We start from the raw sequence: 25,412 nt of genomic DNA on the forward strand, positions 1-25,412 counted from the left end.
TTAGTTTCTTGTTTCTGCTCTAGGTCTCCTTTGTAGAAAAGTTTTACTTAACTGTATTATGAAGGGAGAACAGGGTAATGGGGAGATAATAAGCTTTTCAGATTGGCAGATCTACCACTTAAAAAGTGGCCGTGGGCAGGACACTTAAATTCTTTGGAACTCAACTAGGTTCACTCAAATTTAAAAATGAGAATAATAATATATCCCTTGAAGTGTTTCAGAGAAAGATCTAACCTAATGCCTGGGTAGAAACTTCAGTAAAGACTCTTTTATATCATTTTTCTCCCTTTCCGAGTGAGCTCATCTTGGTTATAAAGATGCTATGAGGAGCACTGAAAAGACCACTGGACCAGGAGTCAAGAGTTGTGCGCTGGTAACAGCTTTGCTATTAAATGTGTGATTTTAGGAAAGTCACTTTCTGGGCCTTAGTTTGCTTATCTGTTAAATGTAAAGGTTGAACTCCAACTCTGGTCTATGACTCTGTTATTCTAAATATATTTTAATGGACTAGAATCTCAGTGTTGGAAATGGTCATATAATAACTGTAATAAGAATAAATAAATCATTGTGAAAACAAATAAGTTGATTTCCAAATCCTAGAATTAATAGTTACATTGTTCACTGTAGTGAGCTCATAGATAGATAGATAGATAGATAGATAGATAGATAGATAGATAGACAGATAAATAAATAATGTACATTTTGAGGACTGAAGTTCTCCTAACAAATCTTCTGCCTGTTTATTAATTAAAATCTATGATCATGCAGAACACATACAACTTTCAAAAGAAACATTACAACAAGAGTCTAGGCTGCTACAAGTTTTAAAGTATGAGCTTAAGCCAAACTACTCAAAGAAATTCAGAGTGAAAATGGACTTTCTCCTTTAATCATCACTCTGTGAGGTGTTGTGTTTGATATAATTTTATAAGTAGGGACTTCAGATAGAAGAATTATCTCATTTTCCGTATTTGGAATACTTCCATATTTGTGTAGAAAGAAAAGTTTGCTCTCCACTCCAGTATCCCCAGTGTAAAACCGATGTGCACCTTAGATTTATTTTGTTTCCATTGTATAAACTCAATACTTGACTTCAAAGAAAAGAAAGATACAAAGTCCCTCTTTTCTAAGGGGCAGAAATCCTTTGTGTCAACTGGTTGACCCTTGCTCTGTCAGGTCCTATTGGAAGTCTTTTGTAACACAATGCAGGGGACTCTTCCATGTGTTGATGTTGTTTACATAGTCGGGTGGACCTGGCTAGATATAAAAATCACATAAACTCATGAAAGATTATGGTCCCGTTTCCTGACCACAAGGATGGTGATTGATATATCCAAGAACCTCTGCTACTCAGAAAAATTGTTAAATGTTCTACCCTGAGGGGCACTTTGAAATACTGAGGGAAAGAAAAAAGAAGAAAGCTGAATCTAGACTTCTGTAGGTTTGTGGCAGGGGAAGAGGATCTGTTTGAATCCGACAAGAGATTTGCTTCGGGGAATTTCCTGTCCAGCCCATTATTTCTGGGGTCTTTGTAGACTGCGCAATGACGTTGGGTTCCCCATTGGGCAGCTCCCGGGGAAAGCAATGGGGAATTCTTACACTTTCCCTCTAGGTCTCAGGAGGATCTCGTTTTCTCAGTGTCTCTTTCAGGTTGGCAGAAGCCAGGAGCCTGACACTTCCCTCAGATGGGACAGGCAGGCTCCGTGGCCCCGTAAACACACTGTAACCAAGTTCTTTGCTGATTTTACAGAGTTTCATTTGCTCCCAAGAAGAACTGACGGTACTCAATTGTCTAGTGCTGGCCTGCCCCACAGGAGCCTGGGGGCTCCTTTCCCCTAACCCAGAACTAGCAGCACGGGGGGCGGGGAAGCGGGAGTGGGGAGGGGTGGGAAGGCAGTGGTTTCCTTGCGCACAGCGCGATGTTACTTAGTGAGACGCTGAATGGGGAGCGCTGCTGTCCCCAAGCCGATTGGTACTTCTTGTCAGGAAGAAACGCCGAGAGGTGGGAGTGCCTGGAGAGGGAGGCAGGCGGTCCCTACCGCAAGCGCGGGGAGCTGCCTTTCCGCTCCTTTGCCTGCTTTCCAAGCCTGGGCTTTTAGGAGTGGCTGAAGCTGCGGAGCGCTTGAGGAGCCTGTGAATGAACCCTCCTCCTCTTCCTCCTCCTCCTCCTCGCTGAGTCTCCTCCTCGGTGCTGACGGTACTGTGATATAATGATGATGGGTGTCACAACCCGCATTTGAACTTGCAGGCGAGCTGCCCCGAGCCTTTTCTGGGGAGGAACTCCAGGCGGGCGGGCGCAACAGCCGCGAACATTAGGTGCTGTGGACAGGCGCTGGGACCGGGCTCTGCGGTCAGCCCCGCATCCTCCCGCATCCTCCAGCACCATCCCGCACCCTTCCCCAGGCCACCGCGCTTCCTATGTGACCCGCCCCGGCAACGCCGAGCCCATTCGCGCAGCGCTGAGGTGAATTTTTCCCCTCAACTGCAGTAAAGCCGCCTTTCAAGGTAATCACGTTTCTTTTGTTCCCCCTTAAAAAAAAAAGAAAAGAAAAGAAAAGAAAAAGAAAAACTTATAGGAGAAAAAAAATCGAGTTTAGAAAAAAAAGTACGTTGTAATTGGTAGAAGGCTTTAATTAAGGCTAAGAGAACTAGCTCTGAGAAATTAAGAAAATATGTGCACTGTAAAAAATGCAGGTAACTTTCAGAAGGATGTTTGGAGAGAAGAATACAGAGGGACCTTGGTGCTGAAAAAGATCCAGACAAAAGAAGCCCGGGGTGCGGTGGGAGTAGAAGGACAAATGGAATTGGGGGAAGGGAGGGAAGGGAATGCAGGGGACCCCTAGAAACGTCGTGGGGTCTTGAGCTGGAGAGGAGGGACCCGTGGCATCTTGATCCTTTTTTTTTTTTTTTTTTTTTTTTAACCTGCTCGGGGCAAAAGTTTGAATGGGGACCACCGAGACTTGCTCACATACAAGTCCCCGAAGCCGCCTTGGTGCAGGCCACCTGGTTCCCGGCCCCTGATGTGTGGTCAGTGCCCGGCGTTCCTGGAAAGCTGTTCCCAAGCAGCTTCTGACAGGGCGATCCGGGACCTGCGCGGACGTGACCCCCTCAGTCCGCGGGCGGTCTGGGAGGAGGTCCGGTCGGGGAGGTGCAGGGTCCCCGGTCCGCGTCTCTTCGGCGACGCGGGGGCTGTCAAGGCTCTCTCCGGTGCCCCTGGGTTCTTTTGTCCTACGCGCGGTGCGCCGGAGCCGGCCGGGAGGGAGCAGGGGATGGGGGTGGGGTGTTTGGAGCGCCGCGGAGGTCTGCGAGGCGCCAGGGCGGGAAAAGCTTGCCCCGAACCAGTAGGGATGTGCAAGAATTTTATCTCACCCTGAGGAGCGAAGTGGAGGCTTTTGCTATGGTCTCAACGAGACCAGCGCTCAGATCGCTCTTCAGACAAAGGTGGCGCGGGGACCCGAATCTGGGGCCTCTAGGACCAGCCCTTTCGCCCGGACTACTGCAATCCTCCTTTTCCTTCCATTTCCCCACCCCCTCCCAGCCCGCGGCCCTAGTTGAGCAACTTTACTGGCTGGTCTTGCGGCCGCTGAGAGCTAGTGGCGGCAGCTCCGGGGGACGCCCTCGGCTGGAGCGCCCCAACGCCCTGCGGAGGCGTGGGCGCCGCCGGTCTACATCCCTGGTGCGTAAGGGCTGGGGGGCATCAGGGTTGTTCAGGCTCACTGTCTGTGTCACTGGGCGTGGAGCAGTCAGTGGGTTAGGCAGCGGAGAGCGAGGTAGAAAACTAGTGTCATAGCTTAAACTATTTGCTCTCGGATCCAGCTGCGCCGTAGCAAGTTCTGCAAGTCCCCGGGAGATGCTACGGGAGGGAGGATAAATCTACGCGGCGCCTGGAGAGCTGTCCCGCGGTGCGCACACCCAGAGGCGGAAGGACAGTCTCGCCCTCTGTGTCCCGTTTCTCATCTTTGTCTCTCCCTCTCTGTCTCCATCTTCTCTGCCTCTCTTCCCCTCTTCCAGCCTCTGCTTGGTCTCTTTCGCTCCTGCGTCCCCTCCCCCCACGGCTGACAAATGAATGGCTAGTGTGAAATCCCTGCCTCCCCTGTCCGCGGAGGCTGGCAAGGAGGGAGGAGCGAGGGAGGCGGTGCGCTCCTTCGGATCTACCCCCACTAGCAGTGCTTCGAGCTTGCAGAACCCAGATGTCTAGGAATAGGGAGTTTCTTGGTGGGTGTGGGCGCCCCCTGATGGAGAAATGCAGCACATGTGGAGGACAACGAGCCTCCCCACCGCCACCCCAAACCAAATGAGCCGCTTTCACAGCCATGTATTCAAGGATGGAGCACCCTAGCTTCCCCTTTAGTTGTTAGTTTTCTACTTCGGAATCTACGACGTAAATCTAGGGGTTTGGAGGGCCCAGGAAGGAGACTTGTCTTTAAGGGCCGAAGCGCCTTCTCCCGAGTCAGCTGGGACATGCGCGGCACTCTGGGCCAAGCCTGCAATTTGGTGGACTAACGCACGTGGCCAAGGGAGGATCCAGGTTTCGGGGGGCTTGGCGCTCAGTCTTGGGCGTCACTTTAAGAAAGATCATACAGAATGCCTTACTTTTGGAAATTTTATTAAGGCCCACGACCACTCGAACTCAAAGCTAGGGCCCCGCCCCAGACCATTGCCTAAGAAGGGACCCTAATCCAACGTTTAAATTTCCTCAATTTCACAACACTCGCCGAACGTGGAAATTTGGGAGGAGGGCGCCGGGCGGAAAAAGGAGAGAAGGGAAGGAAAGGGACGGTGGGGAGAAAGGGAAGAAGAAAGGAACAGAGACGGGGCACATGCACGCAAACAGCCGGGAGCGGACCGGCCGGGTTTCCTTTCAAGGTTTTGGACTAAATTTCGCGTCTCCTTTTAAGCCATTGTTTAAATCCCCAAAGCGATAACAAACCCTACTGAAGCGGCGTGCTGGAAGGGGAGGCGGAGGAACTAGCCCCTTAGAGAGGCTGGGGCTGGGGGCATCTCTCCACTCCTCAGCCCGCGCGAAGGGAAGAACCGCACCGGGCGCTTCCCGCAGCGCCTGGGCTCACCAGCCGCCGCCACGTGGGCTGGAGCTTCAGCTCCCGGCCCGAGTCGGGTGTGACTTCTTGGGCTCGGAGACAGCTGCACTGCGGGACCGGCAGTCGCTCAGCGCAGAGGCTGGCGGGGCGCCGCCTGGGTCCCCGCCCAGAGGCCAGTGGGGGCGTGGCTTTAGTCCTTCCGCGGGACAGGGGCGGGGCGGGGAGAGCTGAGCCGCTGGGCGGGGAGAGCGGAGCGGCGGCTCACCCAGCGCTTAGGCTCCGGGAGGCTGCTGGAGCCGACCAGACTTCTATCCTGACGGCGCTAAACACTCTTATTAAATAAAAAACCATTTGAATTTTTTTTTTTTTTTTGCCTTGCTTCTTGGGAGTGGAAGGAGCAGTTTTCCCCTTGCGACAGAAAAGAAGTAAAGATTTACTCCAAGCAAATATTTTCGGCAGAAATATGAAACGAGTTTATCCTGTGATCCACATATTGACTTTAAAGATCACTTTTAGTCAGTTACAGGATAATCACATTCCATATGTCCCTAAAGAGTTCGCCTAGCATGGCAAACAATTACCATTGACAGGACTTATAGATTCCATGAGCGCAAACCTTAAGGGCTGTTGAGTGTAACCCTGGTCCCTTTGCATCAGGAGCTTTAGCTCGGGCCCGGCCCATAGTGGGAGCTCAGCTCATATTTATGAAATGACTGAGCTAGTGACTTGGAGGAATGCGGCTCAGAGTTGATGCCGCCACTTAGTGCTACATTTTAGACTCTCCTACTTCGCTTTATCTTGGAAGAACAGAGTTTTGTTTCGTTTTTTTCTTTGCGGTACGCGGGCCTCTCACTGCCGTGGCCTCTCCCGCTGCGGAGCACAGGCTCAGCGTCCACGGCTCACGGGCCCAGCCGCTCCGCGGCGTGTGGGATCTTCCCGGATCGGGGCACGAACCCGTGTCCCCTGCATCGGCAGGCGGACTCCCAACCACTGCGCCACCAGGGAAGCCCCCTTCCTTTTTGACTCCTAAAAGCTGTGGCCTAAATTCTTTTAAACACTGCTTGGCAATTGTGCCAACCCTACAGTGAAAATACTCCTCTAAAAACCTAAAATGGGATGTTTTGAGTCTACTATAAAAATAGGAAGGCGTCAGTGGAAGCAACAACTAGTTTTCTGAGATAAAATCTGTTCCAGTTTGGGGAATATGTAACTTGGGATGTGAGGGCATATCAAGCGGAAGGTCTCGGAGGCCGACTTCTGGTTCTGAGCTCTATATAAAAAAAGGAAGATTTTACAATTGTATGTCCCTGTCCCAACTAAACTGCAAAGGGTTCCATGGGTTCCAGAGTGGCTGAGCAATTCCTGCTCCGGCAGGAAGTCCACGGTCCTTCACCTTGTGGGTGGTGGGAAAAGGGAGGAGATTCAAGACAATCGCTGAAGATTTGTGTGAGAATTCAAAGTTTCGCTTTGTTTTCCTTAGTAGATAAAAAAAAGAAATATAAAGTTAGCCCTAAATTGTATTTCCTGCTTTTAACTTAAAGTTTAAAAAGACTAATTTTAACTTGAATTCAAATTTAAAGTTTGAAAAGAATTCCCCTCGATTTATATATGTTTACAAACATAGGTTTCTTCTTTTTCCCTGTACCTACAAACTGGAAGGAAATACCTGTGCTATCCTAAGATACCTATATCTGCACCCTTGTAAATTGTTTGGAAAGGACCTAAAAAGTTAATTTAAGGCTGAATATGATTAATGATAAAGATACAGTCATTGTTCTTTCTTTCCTTGCATTATTACTCTTAAATACTTTGTGGTTAATGATTGGTCAGTAATTGAACATCAGAGCCTTTGAGAGCACAAAGATCAACCAACACTGTCACCCAATAGCCATATAACTAAGTTCTTTTTGCTTAGTGGGATTCAAACATTTTTGTTGACTTTATTCATGGACAAACATCACTAGATACTGTATTTAAAATGGGATATTGCCCTGTGACTGAACAGAACTTCTCCAGACCCGTGGTTCTTTTGAGGAAGAGAATGAATGACTGTAGTAGGCTATTATTCCACCACCCACCTAGAGAAACCAGTTAGGACTCACAAATACTCATTGTTGGGGGTTACTGGCTCTGATATGAGAAAACATGCTGATTGTTGCATAGGTCTGTACTTTACCAGAAAACACAAGGCCCGTACTCTCTCTGATTTGGAATCAGAACAAGGAGAAGTAGAGATAAATGTCTTGGCCAAGCTCCACTTCAGTTAGTGAACGTTTGCCAGTTTCCTCTCGTAGCCTAAATGTGGTTAATTACTTATATATACATTTATACATTTATATTATGTATATGTTCTCCAGGGTATTTGACTGCCGTGTTCTTATCACTGAATGTGCCAGGGGTGGTTCTATTTCAGTGGTCAGTGCAAAGCATCTTTATGTAATGTGTTTGTTTGTTGTGTTTCCCTGAAATGCCTCTGGATAGATCTGTCGTCTTTAAAAGGGTGTAAATGCAGATCTACATTTAAATTTACCTTTTTCTCTGTATACATCCTTCCTTTTTCTGTGTACATCCTACCTCATTCTTCTTAAGAATTTTAAGAGGTGTTTATGTCTATAAACATGAGATTACATAGTTTATGATAAACACATATATAATATATAAGTTATAATGTTTTAATTATTAAATTACTGAGTTGGTATTACCTGTGGTGTAGTAGAAGGAGCACTAGACTTAGAATCAGAAAGCTTGAGTTGCATTTCCTTGTTGAGGAAACCGGGTTAGACACACTTTTAGACATTTGGTGTCAAAAATCTATTAAATGGATATGCAGTTATAAACATCAAAAGGGTGAATACCTGTGAAAGGGCTTTGATAAATGAGAACTCCACAAATAAATGGTGTTAAGATATATCCCTGGGGCTCATACTGATCTAATTCTATGATCTTAATAATAACAGCATTACCCAAATCATGTATTTCCTACTAAACCTACAAAATGTGTTAGAGAGGGACATACTGTTTTAAGAATTGTCTAGTTTCACACTTGTATGTGGAATCGAAAAAAAACAATACAAATGAACTTATTTACAAAACGGAAATAGACTCACAGACATAGAAAACAAAATTTAGAGTCACCAAAGGGGAAAAGGGGAAAGGGATAAATTAGGAATTTGGGATTAATAGATACACACAACAATATATAAAACAGATGAACAACAAGGACCTACTGTATAGCACAAGGAACTATATTCAATATCTTGTAATAACCTGTAATGGAAAAGAATCTGAAAGAAGAATATATATATGTGTATATTTGTATCTATATATCTGAATCACTGCTGTGCACCTGAAACTGACACAACATTTTAAATCCACTATACTTCAACTTAAATAGAAAAAGAATTATCTAGTTTCATTGAACAGAAGACAGAGTCCAGAAACAGGCTCAAACGAACATGGTAATTCAGTGGAAATGAAGAATTATTCAATAAATGGATTGGGCACAGTGGATTGGTTCACTGAAAATACAAGTCAATCTTTACCTCATTTCTTATCCCAAAATAAAGTTAAGATGGATCTAATATGAAATGTAGTGAATGACATTTTAAAAAATAACTAGAGGAAATTATAAGATTTTTAAAATAATAAGCTAGGAGTAAGGAAACCCGTGCTAAGGAAAAGGTGAAACCCGTGCTAAGGAAAATGTAAAACCCAGAAGCCATACTGGAAAAGATTAATAAATCTGACCAATAGCAATTAAATTATTTACATGAAAACAAATAACACATCTGGAAAATATTAGCAACATATGAGAGACAAAGAGCTAACAACGATTTTGATATGCCAGGACCTTTTACAAAAACGAAACCACAATCTATCAAAAAGAAAAATTGACAAATGTTTTATGCAGGCTGCTGGCAGAAAGAGAAAAATAAATGTTTTAAAATCATCTGAAAAATTGCTCAGTTTCATTCATAGTTAAAGAAATAGTAATTAAAACAACAATGATATTCTGCACCATTTTTTCATCAATCAGAGCCATAAAGATAAAAAAAGTTCAATGAAAGTTTGTGTTGGTCAAGTTGTGGGGAAACTGGATCTCTCATATATGCAAATAGGTTCATCTTTGTTAGAAAGTGATTTGGTAATAGCTATCAAAATTTTTTTAAAATGCATATTCCTTTTGACCCAGCAATTTCTCTTCTAGATATTGTCCTATAGACATTGGTATGAATGTCACCCAAAACATGGCCAAGGATGCCCTTTGCAGCAGTATTTCATAGCAAAAATTTGGAAACACCTTAAAGGCTCATCATAGGAACTGGTAAAATAAAAGATGCTACATTTATCTAGGGGAAAACTATGCAGCTGTTAAAAATGACACAGACACACTGTATTAGCTGATTCAGAATATTCTCCGAGATAAACTGTGTTTTAAGTGAAGAAAGTAATGTACCAAATAGTGTAAAATATGCACCCAACTATGTACAAAATGGGCGTATTCATTCATTCGACAAATATTTACTGGGTGTCCTGGGCATTGTGGATACAGCAGTGAACAAAACATCAAAGGCTACGTTCCTGGAGCTTATATTATGGAGGGCAGAGAAAGGCAATTCCCAAATATACATATACAATGGGGAGATGTGCTATGATGTAAATAGAGCATGAGAATGGGAATGGAGAGTGCACTGTGTTTTAGATCAAGGAGGAACAGGTTCACCAGGCAGAGAACAGAGCAATACTAAGGAGAAATGACATGAAAAAGCTTAGCCAAGCCCAGGTGCAGGAATCCAGTCACATGTTAGTGGTATATTCACATGGTGCCATTATTCCTGTGAAGCACATTCATGACACTTCATGTTTAAACCATGATATCTCTCTCTGCATTACAGCGTTTCCTCCTTTGAGAAAGCACTCCGTAGCAACATGATAGACAATGCTCTTTACATCTACTTTGTGGCTGAGGTATCCTGGACAATTGGTTGTCTAGGGTAACTAATTCAGAAACTAGAAGACAAACCACTGTGTCTGCATCCTTAAGTCACCCTTTGCTCAGTGGAGCTTCCCCAAGATCAAGGGAGAATACTAAATATCTGTTTACTAGAACCTTGGCTCTCACTTTCCCTGAAGCAGCCCATCACTGGCCTGACCGTTATCCCCTCTGCAGACGTCTCTTATGGATAGGAATCCTGTTGACCTTGTCTCTTGTGTCCCCCAGGCAATTAAACAGCTTCAGTCAGCTGTGACTTGATTGTTCAATGACTTTTTCCTCTTCTCATTGACTTCACTGGAATAGAAGACTAAATATAGGCACTGGCTGTCATATCTCCCAGGTCTTTCTCTGCAGACAGACTCGTTATCACTAACAAATAATGCTTACAAGACCCGCACAGAAAAGCACAAGAATAGAGATGGGGGTCAGAGTGGTGCTAAAAACAAAGAAGCTCCAGAAAGTTTCTCACTTAGTAAAATCAAAGAAGGCAAATGGTGTGCTTTAACAACCATGACCATGAACACAGTCTTATAAAAATTAGAGAAATGGAATGACATCCCTGGACTCTAAGGAAGAGGCAATGGAAACATAGTTCTGAGGTCAGAACTTTGGGCATTTGAGTTGCAAACTCTGGTGACTGCAGGGAACAGGCATGGAGTGGAAATGGATGAGAGGCCAAGTGGGGCCAGTGATAAGCTTGAATGCACGGAGCCAAGGCCAGAGGCTGCTGCTTGCTTAGTGCTAATGATTGGCCAGCTAGAATATGGACCTTGAGCTGCTAGGTTTGATTTTCCAAAAGAAGTCAGAGATCTGGGACTTAGTGTGAACTCTCCAATTTTTAAATGTTGGCAACTTATTTAAACATATTTTTGCAAATATATTTAAAACATGACTGATCTCTCCCTTGCACTTTTAATGCACTGGCTTCTTCCCTAGCCTTGTCTTAGTGACAGTCTTACTTGAGCAAGTGATGAGTATACTTGTTATATAGATGAAGAACTGTTTCCTCCCCTCCCTCAAAAAAAAAGCCACTTTTATAAGGATGAAGTATGGCCCAAAGAGTTAGACTTTTGAGTATCTGCCTTGGACAGGAGATCAGGATGCAGAAGACCCATTCCTGGTCAGGATTACATCTTCCCCTCTGGTTTTGTTATAAGATCCAACACTCTAGACATTGACAAACATCAGATATTATTGAGTCACAGTAAATATTAAATGTATTTCAGGTGTTAATTGGCCCACTCACCCATGTTTAAAGAGATTGTTGACACTTCTCTTCAAAGTGTATTTCTGAATAGGAAATGGGGCATTGGTCACACATTTGGTCAGCAAACCTACCTCAAGGGTCTACTCTGAAGCTGGCACTGTGGGTGAAATATTGTGGGAATTAGTAAGCTGAATGTGATACCGGCTCTGCCTTCCAGAAGCTTGCTGTTCTACATAGGAGATAAAACATGTTTCTAAATAATGATTCAGAGCACATGGAAATAAGTTATAGGACAATTTACTGTGAGCATGAAGTTGTACACAGCTATAGTAGTAAGCCAGGTTATAATTTTCAAATCTAAGAGCTTTAAATACCTTTCTTTTTACTACTAGTGATATGAAACCAGGAAGAGAACAGTGGTAGAAAGCTTGAATTAGAAATTTTAATAATAAATATTGAGTACTGAATATGCTGTGTATCACTAAGCTATATTTTATATACATTCTTTTATCAATTCTCATTGTACTGCTTTTCACTATTAAATAGCTACTGGAAATGAGAGAGTTAGTAACTTACCCAAAATCACAGAGTATAAGCAGAAGATTTGGAACTTGAAATCAGGGCTATTTGACAATGGAAATAGGCTTTTAACATTAAACTTATAAAAGTTTCCTGAAAAAAGAAAAAAAATAAGAAAAAATTTTCTTGAAGGACAATAGGAAATTATTGTTTGTAAGCACAATTAAAGAAAAGTTTCTTATTTGGATTCAGTTAGTACTCATGGGATACACTGTCTTTAATAACATTGTATGATACAATCTAAAATTTCACTTTGATGAAAACTGTAGGGTATGTGAAATTGATATCTTAATTTTTCCCTGAAATATTGTTATAGTATTGAGATATAGGTATATACTTCCTGCTTGCTGTGGTATCTTATTAGAAAAAAAGAAATGTAGAAACCTAATTTCCCAGTTAGTGTGTAACAACATCTATTAGCATATCTCAGTAATTATATGATAAAATAAACTTAATTATCAAGGTTACTTTAGGATTATCAACTGTATACTTTTCATTGTGAGTTGTCAAATGGCCTATTGATGGAAAATATGGACATATAATGTATTAGGTAAAAAAATGGTCTTCAGGACATATCTAGAAGTTTATACTTTTTTAGAAAGGTTCTAACACTTATTTCAATATATATAAAATAAAGCAATAAGGTAGAGAAGAATATCAAGAGTAAATGTATAGCTGTCATAAATTATTAAATTGAATTTGAGCCCAAATTGGACTTGGATTCATTCTTACAGCATTTACTTCTTTTTAATCTAGGTTTTCTAAATCATACACAATTTAGATATTTTCTAAGGCAGTTATGCAGGGCACCAACTCAAATATGTGTCAGGATGCCTTCAGCGACAAGCAACAAAAATCCTTGATTTTATTGGTTTAAACAATAAAGGAATTTATTATCTACTATAAAAAAAGTTCAAGGTTATGGTTGGCTGTAGGTCTAATGCCTGAGCACTTCAGCCCTGCCTCTACTGATTCTTTCTCAGCTTCATCCCAGAGGGTATCTTATATACTCATGGGTGCAAGATAGATACAACAGTTTCACGAGGTATATCCTATCTTGATAATGTCCAGTGAAGAAAAGCAACCATCGCTTCCTTTTTTCTCTTCTTAAAATGAATATACCTTTCCCAGGAGCAACCCCTCCACGCAAGATCCTCTCACATCTCATTGGCCAAAATTGCATCATATACTCATTCCAAAACCAGTCAATGGCAAAAGAAATGGGACCAATGTAATTGACATAGAATAATCAGGATCATCCCCTTGGGCTGGGGTTTGACCCAGGTTCCACTAAAGTATATGGCTGTGTGAAGGAAGGTAGATACTAGAATGAAATTAGAGTTTTGTTAGAAAAGAGAAAGAGGAATGACTACAGGATAGCCAACCAACAATGACTGTTATAGAACAGTCCTAAATGTAACTGAGAAGGGAATAACTATGGAGATCAAATAGCCTTCTGCAGTTCTTCTGAGCTTAGCTCTTTGATTTCTAGAGGGTCCCCAACAATGGTACTTATTCTCCTCATAATGATAGCTTCATAGATACTTGAGCTGGAAGGGACCATGCTGAGACCCAGATTTGTTTAATGTCTTCACACAATAAATTAATGGCAAAGCCAGGGCAGAGTTTCTTGACTCTCAGTACAGGGTGTTTTCTTTCATTCTTTACCCTTCAGACAGTTGGAACTGCTTTAAAACTCATGGCAAGCACTGGCCTTTTCTGTAATTAACAGCTTCTTATAATATATTTATTTTGTTTGTTCAGCCTCCTAGAAACTAAATTGAGTTTGTGCTTTAAAAAGCCTGCTGAAATCCTTGTTCTCTGTTCTGATACCATGTGCATGAACCACCAACGGGTTTCCTCCTACCTCACATTTGATGTGAATCCCTTTCTTTCAACATCTCTCTCAATTGCTTCCCCATTTCTCTTGCTCCATCTATGACCAACTTCCTGTTTCTAAATAGATTTGTGGTCGCCCCTCCCTCCTTGTGCCAGCTCCTAGCCACTAGTTACTTAGGCTGTGGTCTATATTGTTCTTCCAACAGCCTACCCTGTTGTGGTTGCCCCACACATCCACATCGTTATATGTCCCCAGTTTGGGTTCTGGGATTATTTTGGTAACTACCACATTGGGTGAGAGTCAAACTAATAATTTAAAGTGTTGGGACAACTTCTCCTATTGCAAGTCTCCTCCTGTTTTTACAATCCAAGAGGAGCTGCTTCTTGTACTCTTATTACCTATAATGCACAAATAGAACGTGATGTATGGCCTCCCACAAACCTGAATGCTTATGATTTACTTTGTGTTTTTCTTCATTTCTAGGACAAGATGTTGATAAATATAAAGAGCATCTTATGGATGTGCTCTACCTTAATAGCAACCCATGCACTACAGAAAGGTGAGTGTGGTAACAATTTTTTTAGGACTAATTGAAATAAAAATTGAAGTACTGGGGCATGGAATGGGATTATGGAATCATTAAAATAAAGGATGAGTTTTTAATCTATTCATTGCGGAACACTTTTAGCTAAAATATTATTAGGTTGGAAACAGTGGTTTTAAATAAATCAATCATAACAAAATAATGAACCAGGTGCTAAAGAAGCAAGTGGGCTTTCAGTAACTTCCCAGATTACTTTCAGACTGGGCAAAAAGGCTCACATGTGGGGCTGGGCATATTTTTAAGTTCTGCTTTCTTCAACACCGCTCAAAAATTTTCTATATTAAAAAAAAAGACTATTAAACGTTCAGGAGGATAGAGTTTGAAAAAAGTAAAGAAGATAGAGAGAGGGCTGATAGCCAAGGTTTTCCCCCACCTCCATTTCTTTTTTCCTTCCCTCCCCTCCCCTTCCCTTTCCTCCCCTCCCCTTCCCTTCCCTTTCCTCCCTTTCCCTTTCCCTTCCTTTCCCTTCCCTTCCCTTTCCTCCCCTTCCCTTCCCTTTCCTCCCCTTCCCTCCACTCCCCTCCCCTCCCCTCCCCTTCCCTTCCCTTCCCTTCCCTTCCCTTCCCTTCCCTTCCCTTCCCTTCCCTTCCCTTCCCTTCCCTTCCCTTCTCCCCACCCCCTTTCTAGTAACTGGATAAGTACACATCCACTGTTTTTGTTAGCTGTAAATTATATATCCATCTAATGAGGGTTCTGTGATTCCAAATTTGTGGACTCTGGTCTATGAAAAAAGATACTGTGTGGAGTTTCAGTGATCTGCTCCCATCAAGGGTCTCTCCAGACTCAGCTTCCACTTCTTTCTCATACTCACTCTATGCTTCTAGTCTCTGCAAGAATTTACAATTCCATTCATAGACCTTCTTATTCCTTTTTTTTTACATGCTGTTCCTTCTGCTTGACAGTCCCTTCTCTTGTTCTCTACAGTTCCACTTCAGTTCATTCTTAAGAATCACAATTTAAGTATCATTCCATCTATTCATCCATCCATCCTTCCACCTATCCATTCATTTATCCATCCATTGACAGTATTCTTTGAATACATTTTGTGTGCTACATGTTAGTCTGGGTCTCCAGGGATATATCAGTGGATGAGTCATACATTGTCTTGGATTTCATTAAACCTAATCTCCTTAGTTACATGAGGTAAGTGATAAACAAGTAAACAAACAATCCAAGTACTTCTGAATAGATGAATATAAAGCAGAATGACGTCATAGGAAATGGCATAGGGTCGGGGGCAGAGGGGGTGATAAAGCGTCTTTGAGAAAGTCATACTTAAACTGATGTGGGAATGACGAGGAAGAGCCAGCCAGCTAAGATCTGGCCCAAGTTAGGTAGTGTGTTTGAACAACAGAATGTTCACTGTAGTTGGAGAGCAGTGATCAAGAAGAAAGTAGGAGATGCAGGCAGAGAGCTAGTCAGAGGTCACTTCATATAAATAGTAACAATATCTAATACTTAGAAAAGAGCTTCTATGAGCCTAGAACAGTTTTAATGCTTAACATTAGCTTATTGAAACATTCATTATCCATAGAGGAAACTGAGAACCTAAGAGACTTGCTCAAAGCCACACAACCAGTAAGTAGCAGAACTGGGAGATAAACCAAGGCTGTCCCAGGAGTGTGTGAGCTTTACCTCTGTTACGTTTCTTCTCTATATAGGGCATTGTAGCTTTAGAAATGACTAGATTTTATTTCCAGGAAGCACTGAAGGAAGCAAGCGCTGAAGGGTTTCAGAAAGTGAAAGACATGAGTTGATGACTGTTTTCAAAGTTCCATGTTTGCTATTCTATGTAGATTTGATTGTAGGAGAGCAGGAGTGGCAGCAGGGAGACCATTTAGGAGGTTATTGTGGTCACTTGGGTGTGAAGTGGGGCATGGCAGAAGAGCTGGAGAGAAGTGAATTTGATACATAGAGATGGAGGATTCAGACCAACAAATGGATTGGATGTGGTGTGGTGAGGGCAAGAGAGGAATCCAGGACCAGCTGACTTCTGACATGGCTCCCACTTCTCATTCCTCTTTCCAGCCAATTTAAAAGCCCTTTCTCTATGTTCCCATTGTCCCCTGTGCTGTGACATCTGTTATAGCCCATACCACTCACTATGATAAGTTATTCTTCATTTTTCTTCCCAAGGGGAGTGTAGCTTCAAGAGAGCTGTTTTTTTAATTTTCTAGCAGAGTTCCTGACACACTGCTAGCACTTAATCAATTTATGTGTTGAGTGAATAAGTGAATGAATAAATAAACAATGTGTGAATACCACAGTGAATGACCTGGATGGCCATCAGAGTCTAGGCTCCACCAATCCAAGAGCCCAGGAGCTGTCCTTTTCAGCATTTTCAGGAAGTAAAGGTTGAAGGTCACAGAGAGGAAAGGACAACGGCATCCAGTGAAGAGGGAAGACATAGAAAGGAGATAGAGAAAAGGAGTTGGTTTGGGTGGGAAGTAATAGGAGGGAATTATAGAGAAAGTAGTGGGAGAACCTTGAGGAACAGGGCAACTATCTCTCCACTTAAAACAAAGAAAGAACTCATACAAACAGTAGGGAAACAAACAAACACTTATGGGATAGCTCCTTGATGGTATTTTAAAATAGTAATAAAAGCTAACAGTATAGAATGATTTTTATGTTAGGCCTCGTTCTAAGTATTTTACTTTGTTAACCTTTTTAAATCTTAGCTCTCCAATGAGACAGATGCTTTTATTCTCCCCATTTGGCAAATGAGGAAACTGCAATTCCAAAAGATTTAGAGACATAGCTAATGTAGACGATCATACATCAATTTAATGATTGAGCCTGGAGGTGAACCCAGGCAGTCTGGCTCCACAGTCCATGCTCTCAAACCACTGTATTGTACTTTATCTCAAGCATCAAGTTCTTTGCAAATCTGTAATCACTGTTAAGAGATGTCATTAGTTTGGGGCTAACGTTAGAAGAATTTTTACTTTTTCATGTGAGGGGTAAAAATTGAAAATGTAAGATCCATATGAAACAGATTTGCCAAGTTCATAGTGAATCACAGAGCAGTAACTAGTTGAGTCAACACAAGTACTCTTATCTTAAGGTTTTCTCTGTTTATGTCTACGCACACAAAAGGTCAATAACTAAAGAACACTGTCTGTTGGTTTCTGGATTTGTTTTAATGCATGAAGAGCTCTTTGCTTTAAAAATACCCTTTATATTGATTATCTAGCATTGACCCAGTTATTTGGATATTCCTTTAATATTAATAAATGGAGCCATGCACAGTTATTTGTAAATGAATGAACAAGAGAGTGACATTAATGCTTGAGAGGGTGATAAATTCCCCTATACTCACTCTGACATTTATTTGGCCAAGGTCTGTGTGTGTGTTTGATCAAATTGTGTAGATAGAATTTGCATCATTCTTGCTCTGCAGAATTTATTGGCAGAGAATGAAACATAACTGATCATTCATTGTTCAGAGATTTCTCCCTTACTGTATTCATTTGGACCACAAACTATCTGGTGGGAATACTGAATTTTTTTTTAAAGCAATTATTATTTTTTTTTGAATTTTATTTTATTTATTTTTTGTACAGCAGGTTCTTATGAGTCATCGATTTTATACACATCAGTGTATACATGTCAATCCCAATCTCCCAATTAATCACACCACCACCCACACCCACCGCTGCTTTCCCCCCTTGGTGTCCATACGTTTGTTCTCTACATCTCTGTCTCTATTTCTGTCCTGCAAACTGGTTCATCTGTACTATTTTTCTAGGTTCCACAAATATGCGTTAATATATGGTATTTGTTTTTCTCTTTCTGACTTACTTCACTCTGTATGACAGTCTCTAGATTCATCCATGTCTCTACAAATAACCCAATTTTGTTCCTTTTTATGGCTGAGTAATATTCCATTGCATATATGTACCACATTTTCTTTATCCATTTGTCCATCGATGGGCATTTAGGCTGCTTCCATAACCTGGCTATTGTAAATAGCACAGCAATGAACATTGGGGTACATGTGTCTTTTTGAATTATGGTTTTCTCTGGGTATATGCCCAGGAGTGGGATTGCTGGGTCATATGGTAGTTCTAGTTTTAGTTTTTTAAGGAACCTCCATACTATTCTTCATAGTGGCTGTATGAATTTACATTCCCACCAACAGTGCAAGAGGGTTCCCTTTTCTCCACACCCTCTCCAGCATTTGTTGTTTGTAGATTTTCGATGATGCCCATTCTAACTGGTGTGAGGTGATACCTCAATGTAGTTTTGATTTGCATTTCTCTAATAATTAGTGATGTTGAGCACTATGTGCCTCTTGGCCATCTGTATGTCCTCTTTGGAGAAATGTCTATTTAGGTTTTCTGCCCATTTTTTGATTGAGTTTCTTGTCTTTTTAATATTGAGCTGCATGAGCTGTTTATATATTTTGGAGATGAATCCTTTGTCCGTTGATTCGTTTGCAAATATTTTCTCCCATTCTGAGGGTTGTCTTTTCGTCTTGTTTGTAGTTTCCTTTGCTTTGCAAAAGCTTTGAAGTTTCATTAGGTCCCATTTGTTTATTTTTGTTTTTATTTCCATTACTCTAGGAGGTGGATCAAAAATGATCTTGCTGAGATTTATGTCAAAGAGTGTTCTTCCTATGTTTTCCTCTAAGAGTTTTATAGTGTCTGGTCTTACATTTAGGTCTCTAATCCATTTTGAGTTTCTTTTTGTGTATGGTGTTAGGGAGTGTTCTAATTTCATTCTTTTACATGTTGCTGTCCAGCTTTCCCAGCACCACTTATTGAAGAGGCTGTCTTTTCTCCATTGTATATCCCTGTCTCCTTTGTCATAGAGTAGCTGACCATATGTGCATGGGTTTATCTCTGGGCTTTCTATCCTCTTCCATTGTTCTGTATTTCTGTTATTGTGCCAGTACCATATTTTCTTGATTACTGTAGCTTTGTGGTATAGTCTGAAGTCAGGGAGTCTGATTCCTCCAGCTCCGTTTTTTTCCCTCAAGACTGCTTTGGCTATTTGGGGTCTTTTTTGTCTCCATACAAATTTTAAGATTTTCTGTTCTAGTTCTGTGAAAAATGCCATCGATAATTTGATAGGGATTGCATTGACTCTGTAGTTTGCTTTGGGTAATATAGTCATTTTCACAATATTGATTTTTCCCATCCAAGAACATGGAATATCTCTCCATCTGTTGGTATCATCTTTAATTTCTTTCAACAGTGTCTTATAGTTTTCTGCATACAGGTCTTTTCTCTCTCTAGGTAGGTTTATTCCTAGGTATTTTATTCTTTTTGTTGCAATGGTAAATGGGAGTGTTTCCTTAATTTCTCTTTCAGATTTTTCATCATTAGTGTATAGGAATGCAAGAGATTTCTGTGCATTAATTTTATATCCTGCAACTTTACCAAATTCATTGATTACCTCTAGTAGTTTTCTGGTAGCATCCTTAGGACTCTCTATGTATAATATCTTGTCACCTGAAAACAATGACAGTTTTACTTCTTCTTTTCCAATTTGTATTCCATTTATTTCTATTTTTTCTCTGATTCCCGTGGTTAGGACTTCCAAAACTATGTTGAATAATAGTGGTGAGAGTGGACATCCTTGTCTTGTTCCTGATCTTAGAGGAAATGCTGTCAGTTTTTCACCATTGAGAATGATGTTTGCTGTGGGTTTGTTGTATATGGCCTTTATTATGTTGAGGTAGGTTCCCTCTATGCCTACTTTCTGGAGAGTTTTTATCATAAATGGGTGTTGAATTTTGTCAAAAGCTTTTTCTGAATCTATTGAGATGATCATATGGTTTTTCTTCTTCAGTGTGTTAAAATGGTGTATCACATTGATTGATTTGCGCATATTGAAGAATACTTGCATGCTTGGGATAAATCCCACTTGATCATGGTGTATGATCCTTTTAATGTGTTGGTGGATTCTGTTTGCTAGTATTTTGTTGAGGATTTTTGCATCTATATTCATCAGTGATATTGGTCTGTAATTTTCTTTTTTTGTAGTATCTTTGTCTGGTTTTGGTATCAGGGTGATGGTGGCCTCATAGAATGAGTTTGGGAGTGTTCCTTCCTCTGCAATTTTTGGAAGAGTTTGAGAAGGATGGGTGTTAACTCTTCTCTAAATGTTTGATAGAATTCACCTGTGAAGCCATCTAGTTCTGGACTTTTGTTTGTTGGGAGATTTTTAACCACAGTTTCAATTTCATTACTTGTGATTGGTCTGTTCATATTTTCTATTTCTTCCTGGTTCAGGCGTGGAAGGTTATACATTTCTAAGAATTTGTCCATTTCTTCCAGGTTGTCCATTTTATTGGCATAGAGTTGCTTGTATTAGTCTCTTAGGATGCTTTGTATTTCTGCAGTGTCTGTTGTAACTTCTCCTTTTTCATTTCTAATTTTATTGATTTGAGTCCTCTCCCTCTTTTTTTTTTTTTTTTGATGAGTCTGGCTAATGGTTTATCAATTTTGTTTATCTTCTCAGAGAACCAGCTTTTAGTTTATTGACCTTTGCAATTGTTTTCTTTGTTTCTATTTCATTTATTTCTGTCTGATCTTTATGATTTCTTTCCTTCTGCTAACTTTGGGTTTTGTTTGTTCTTCTTTCTCTACTTCCTTTAGGTATAAGGTTAGATTGTTTATTTGAGATTTTACTTGTTTCTTGAGGTAGGCTTGTATAGCTATAAACTTCCCTCTTAGAACTGCTTTTGCTGCATCCCATAGGTTTTGCGTTGTCGTATTTTCATTGTCATTTGTCTCTAGGTATTTTCTGATTTCCTCTTTGATTTCTTAAGTGATCTCTTGGTTATTTAGTAATGTAGTGTTTAGCCTCCATGTGTTTGTGTTTTTTTACGGTTTTTTCCCTGTAATTCATTTCTAATCTCATAGCGTTGTAGTAAGAAAAGATGCTTGTTATGATTTCAATGTTCTTAAATTTACTGAGGCTTGATTTGTGACCCAAGATGTGATCTATCCTGGAGAATGTTCCATGCACACTTGAGAAGAAAATGTAAACTTTCTTCCATTTCTTCCATGCCATTTTTGGAGGGAATGTCCTATAAATATCAGTTAAGTCTATCTGGCCTATTGTGTCACTTAAAGCTTGTGTTTCCTGATTAATTTTCTGTTTGGATGATCTGTCCATTGGTGTAAGTGAGGTGTTAAAGTCCCCCAACATTATTGCATTACTGTCCATTTCCTCTTTTAGAGCTGTTAGCAATTGCCTTATGTATTGAGGTACTCCTATGTTGAGTGCATGTATATTTATAATTGTTATATCTTCTTCTTGGACTGATCCCTTGATCATTATGTAGTGTCCTTCCTTGTCTCTTGTAACATTCTTTATTTTAAAGTCTATTTTATCAGATATGAGTATTGCTACTCCAGCTTTCTTTTGATTTCCATTTGCATGGAATATCTTTTTCCATTCCCTCACTTTCAGTCCGTATGTGTGTGTCCCTAGGTCTGTTGTGGGTCTCTTGTAGACAGCATATATATGGGTCTTGTTTTTGTATCCATTCAGCAAGCCTGTGTCTTTTGGTTGGAGCATTTAATCCATTCACGTTTAAGGTAATTATTGATATGTATGTTCTTATTACCATTTTCTTAAGTGTTTTGGGTTTGCTTTTGTAGGTCCTTTTCTTCTCTTGTGTTTCCCACTTAGAGAAGTTCCTTTAGCACTTGTTGTAGAGCTCGTTTGGTGGTGTTGAATTCTCTTAGCTTTTGCTTGTCTGTAAAGCTTTTGATTTCTCCATCGAATCTGAATGAGATCCTTGCTGGTAGAGTAATCTTGATTGTAGGGGCTTCCCTTTCATTACTTTAAGTATATCATGCCACTCCCTTTTGTAGAGTTTCAGCTGAGAAATCAGCTGTTAACCTTATGGGAGTTCCCTTGTATGTTATTTGTCCTTTTTCCCTTGCTGCATTCAATAATTTTTCTTTGTCTTTAATTTTTGCCAATTTGATTACTATGTGTCTTGGCATGTTTCTCTTTTGGTTTATCCTGTATGGGACTCTCTGCACTTCCTGGACTTGGGTGGCTATTTCCTTTTCCATGTTAGGGAAGTTTTCAACTATAATCTCTTCAAATATTTTCTCGGGCCCTTTCTCTCTCTCTTCTCCTTCTGGGACCCCTATAATGAGAATGTTGTTGTGTTTAATGTTGTCCCAGAGGTCTCTTAGGCTCTCTTCATTTCTTTTCATTCTTTTTTCCTCAATCTGTTCTGCAGCAGTGAATTCCACCATTCTGTCTTCCAGGTCAGTTATCCGTTCTTCTGCCTCAGTTATTCTGCTATTGATTCCTTGTAGTATATTTTTCATTTCAGTTGTGTTGTTCATCTTTGTTCATTTCTTCTTTAATTCTTCAGATCTTTGTTAAACATTTCTTGCATCTTCTCAATCTTTGCCTATATTCTTTTTACGAGGTCCTGGATCATCTTCACTATTGTTATTCTGAATTCTTTTTTTGGAAGGTTGCCTATCTCCACTTCATTTAGTTGTTTTTCTTGGGTTTTATCTTTTTCCTTCTTCCAGTACATAGCCCTCTGCCTTTCATCTTGTCTATCTTTCTGTGAATGTGGTTTTTGTCCCACAGGCTGCAGGATTGTAGTTCTTCTTGCTTCTGCTGTCTGCCCTCTGGTGGATGAAGCTATCTAAGAGGCTTGTGCAAGTTTCCTGATGGGAGGGACTGGTTGTGGGTAGAGCTGGCTGTTGCTTTGGTGGGCAGAGCTCAGTAAAACTTTAATCCACTCGTCTGCTGATGGGAAAGGCCTGGTTTCCTCCCTGTTGGTTGTTTGGCCTGAGGCGACCCAACACTGGATCCTACTCAGGCTCTTTGATGTGTCTAATGGTGGACTCTGGGAGGGTTCACGCCAAGGAGTACTTCCCAGAACTTCTGCTGCCAGTGTCCTTGTCCCCACAGTGAGCCACAGCCAGCCACCCACCTCTACAGGAGACCCTCTAACACTAGTAGGTGGGTCTGGTTCAGTCTCCTATGGGGTCACTGCACCTTCCCCTGGGTCCCGATGAGCACACTACTTTGTGTGTGCCCTCCAAGAGTGGAGTCTCTGTTTCCCCCAGTCCTGTCAAAGTCCTGCAATCAAATCCCACTAGACTTCAAAGTCTGATTCTCTAGGAATTCCTTCTCCCATTGGCTGACGTGGGGCTCAGAACCTTCACTCCAGTGGGTGGACTTCTGTGGTATAAGTGTTCTCCAGTTTGTGAGTCACCCACCCAGCAATTATGGCATTTGATTTTATTGTGATTGCTCCCCTTCTACTGTCTCATTGTGTCTTCTCCTTTGTCTTTGGAGTGGGCTATATTTTTTGGTGAGTTCCAGTGTCTTCCTGTCGATGATTGTTCAGCAGTTAGTTGTGATTCTGGTGTTCTTGTAAGAGGGAGTGGGAGCACGTCCTTCTACTCTGCCATCTTGAACCAATCTCTCCGGGAATAGTGAATTTTTGTTAGCATTCGTTTTTATTTCTTGCATTGTCAGAGTTTCAGACAAGTTCTTGCAGGTAGCAGGTGGTTTTTTTTGTTTTTTGTTTTAACATGCATAGTCAGTAAACATTATCCTCTGAACTACTAAATTTCTCTCTTAAAATATTTAGATTTGGTAAACTTAGTTCTTGTTACCCAGTGCATTACGACCCAAGATTTCATACACAAAAGATTTGGCCACACAGCTTTTTGTTAATCCTGTTGTTAAGACTGAATTCTACATGAATATTTATTTACATCCAACTGAAGCTTTTAATTTTCTTGTATCTGTAAACACCCAGAACAATAAATAACCCTTGGGAAATTGCCTGTTGATGTAAGTTTGTTCTAATATATTTTTTCATTACAGCACAGTTATTGAGTAATGCTCTAAGTGTCAGAAACCTCCCAATCAGATAGATAGAGGTGAATCTCATATCTGCTCCTATACCTCTAAAATTGTGAAAAGAACTGTAATTTAGTAATAAATATTAAGGAATTCAAAGTCACTTATCTTAAACTCATTTTAAAGGAAATCATAAAGGGTCTTATAATTTATATCATAACTGATGTTGATGGTAAAGATGTTTATTCTCCATTTAAAAAGCAGTCTTTTATTTGTGAAGTTAATGATCTATAATTCTTCAGGAAGATGGGATTTCCTAGAACATATGATGAATATAAATTAGGAGATTTTTAGTTCATAAAATTTTCACCCCTTCCCTTCTCAGGACCCCTTTTCTTGGCAAAAAAGGACAAAATATCTTTTTGTTGTCTTCATCTACCTAATGGGATCTAATCTTTTTTAAGTTAAATTTCATTCCTTAGCATCTGTATCATTTCTAATGCATGTCCATTTTGAGATGTGTGTTACTAATGCCTTTAAGCACTAATACACCAAGTGTTAGATACATATCATTTTGTTGATGAACATTATTTCACTCCTCTAGTAAACTAGAGGCTACTATTACTATTCATCATATTTGCATGAACTGGGAGTTCCTTGTGCACTAATGATAATTTCTATTCTTATTACCAACACATTGTCTACCCAACTAGTAGAGACTGGAAGATGGGGGAAAAAGGGAGAGGAGAGGTATAGATTCCTATAAGAGTGAAAGAATGTGGGTTTTTTGCATGTAATGGTATTAAATTGTAGTCAATGTGTTCTTTCTCATTAAAAGTTTAAGGGCTTAAACAGAAAGGCATTCTGTAGATTAATACTTTAGAAGGTTAGGTGAACAGACATTAACTTCCCCCCCACCCAGGATATAATCTAGAGGTAATGTTTCACTGCAAAGTGATTGCAGCTGGATTTCTCATTACAGTGAAAATCTTTGGTTCAAACACTGAACCAAAGAGTGTTCTTCAAGTGCTGGGCTTCCCCCGTTCCAGTCTACTGAAGTATGTTTTAAAATTTTCACTTCCCCTTTGAGTTGTTTTCATTTCCTCTAAGGTAATGTGGCAGTTATCTTAACCATTTTTCTTCTTCTGACCTGTAGACTTAAATTTGTTTTTTAACTGTTCTTCCTAACATTAGTCTAGTCTTTTAAACCTGCATTGCTTAAGTCTAGTCTTTTCTTGCCCTTGATTGCTTGTCTTCCTACACTTGCCTTATTTTATCACTTATTTTGTTCATGTTAAACACTAAGTTACAAATACTTTAAAATGAATGCCATATTT

The 25,412-nt window shown here is 40.7% G+C and overlaps 1 protein-coding gene across 4 annotated transcripts in view; it reads left to right on the plus strand.

The window, feature by feature from the left end:
* The first annotated feature begins 1,597 nt into the window (after window positions 1–1,597).
* The window catches only part of VCAN (versican), a 114,459-nt gene continuing 90,644 nt past the window's right edge, over window positions 1,598–25,412 (plus strand). For 3 of the 4 annotated variants that reach the window (XM_059063442.2, XM_067031252.1, XM_059063444.2), the window contains exons 1-2: window positions 1,929–2,505; window positions 14,145–14,220. In XM_059063442.2, the coding sequence (XP_058919425.1) occupies window positions 14,151–14,220 (70 nt within the window). In that variant the 5' untranslated portion in view covers window positions 1,929–2,505; window positions 14,145–14,150. Of the gene's footprint in view, window positions 2,506–14,144; window positions 14,221–25,412 lie in introns of all 4 variants that reach the window. The other variant, XM_067031253.1, reaches the window with a different exon arrangement.

This window comes from Kogia breviceps, chromosome 4 (assembly GCF_026419965.1).
Source record: "Kogia breviceps isolate mKogBre1 chromosome 4, mKogBre1 haplotype 1, whole genome shotgun sequence".
Classification (NCBI taxonomy): domain Eukaryota; kingdom Metazoa; phylum Chordata; class Mammalia; order Artiodactyla; family Physeteridae; genus Kogia; species Kogia breviceps.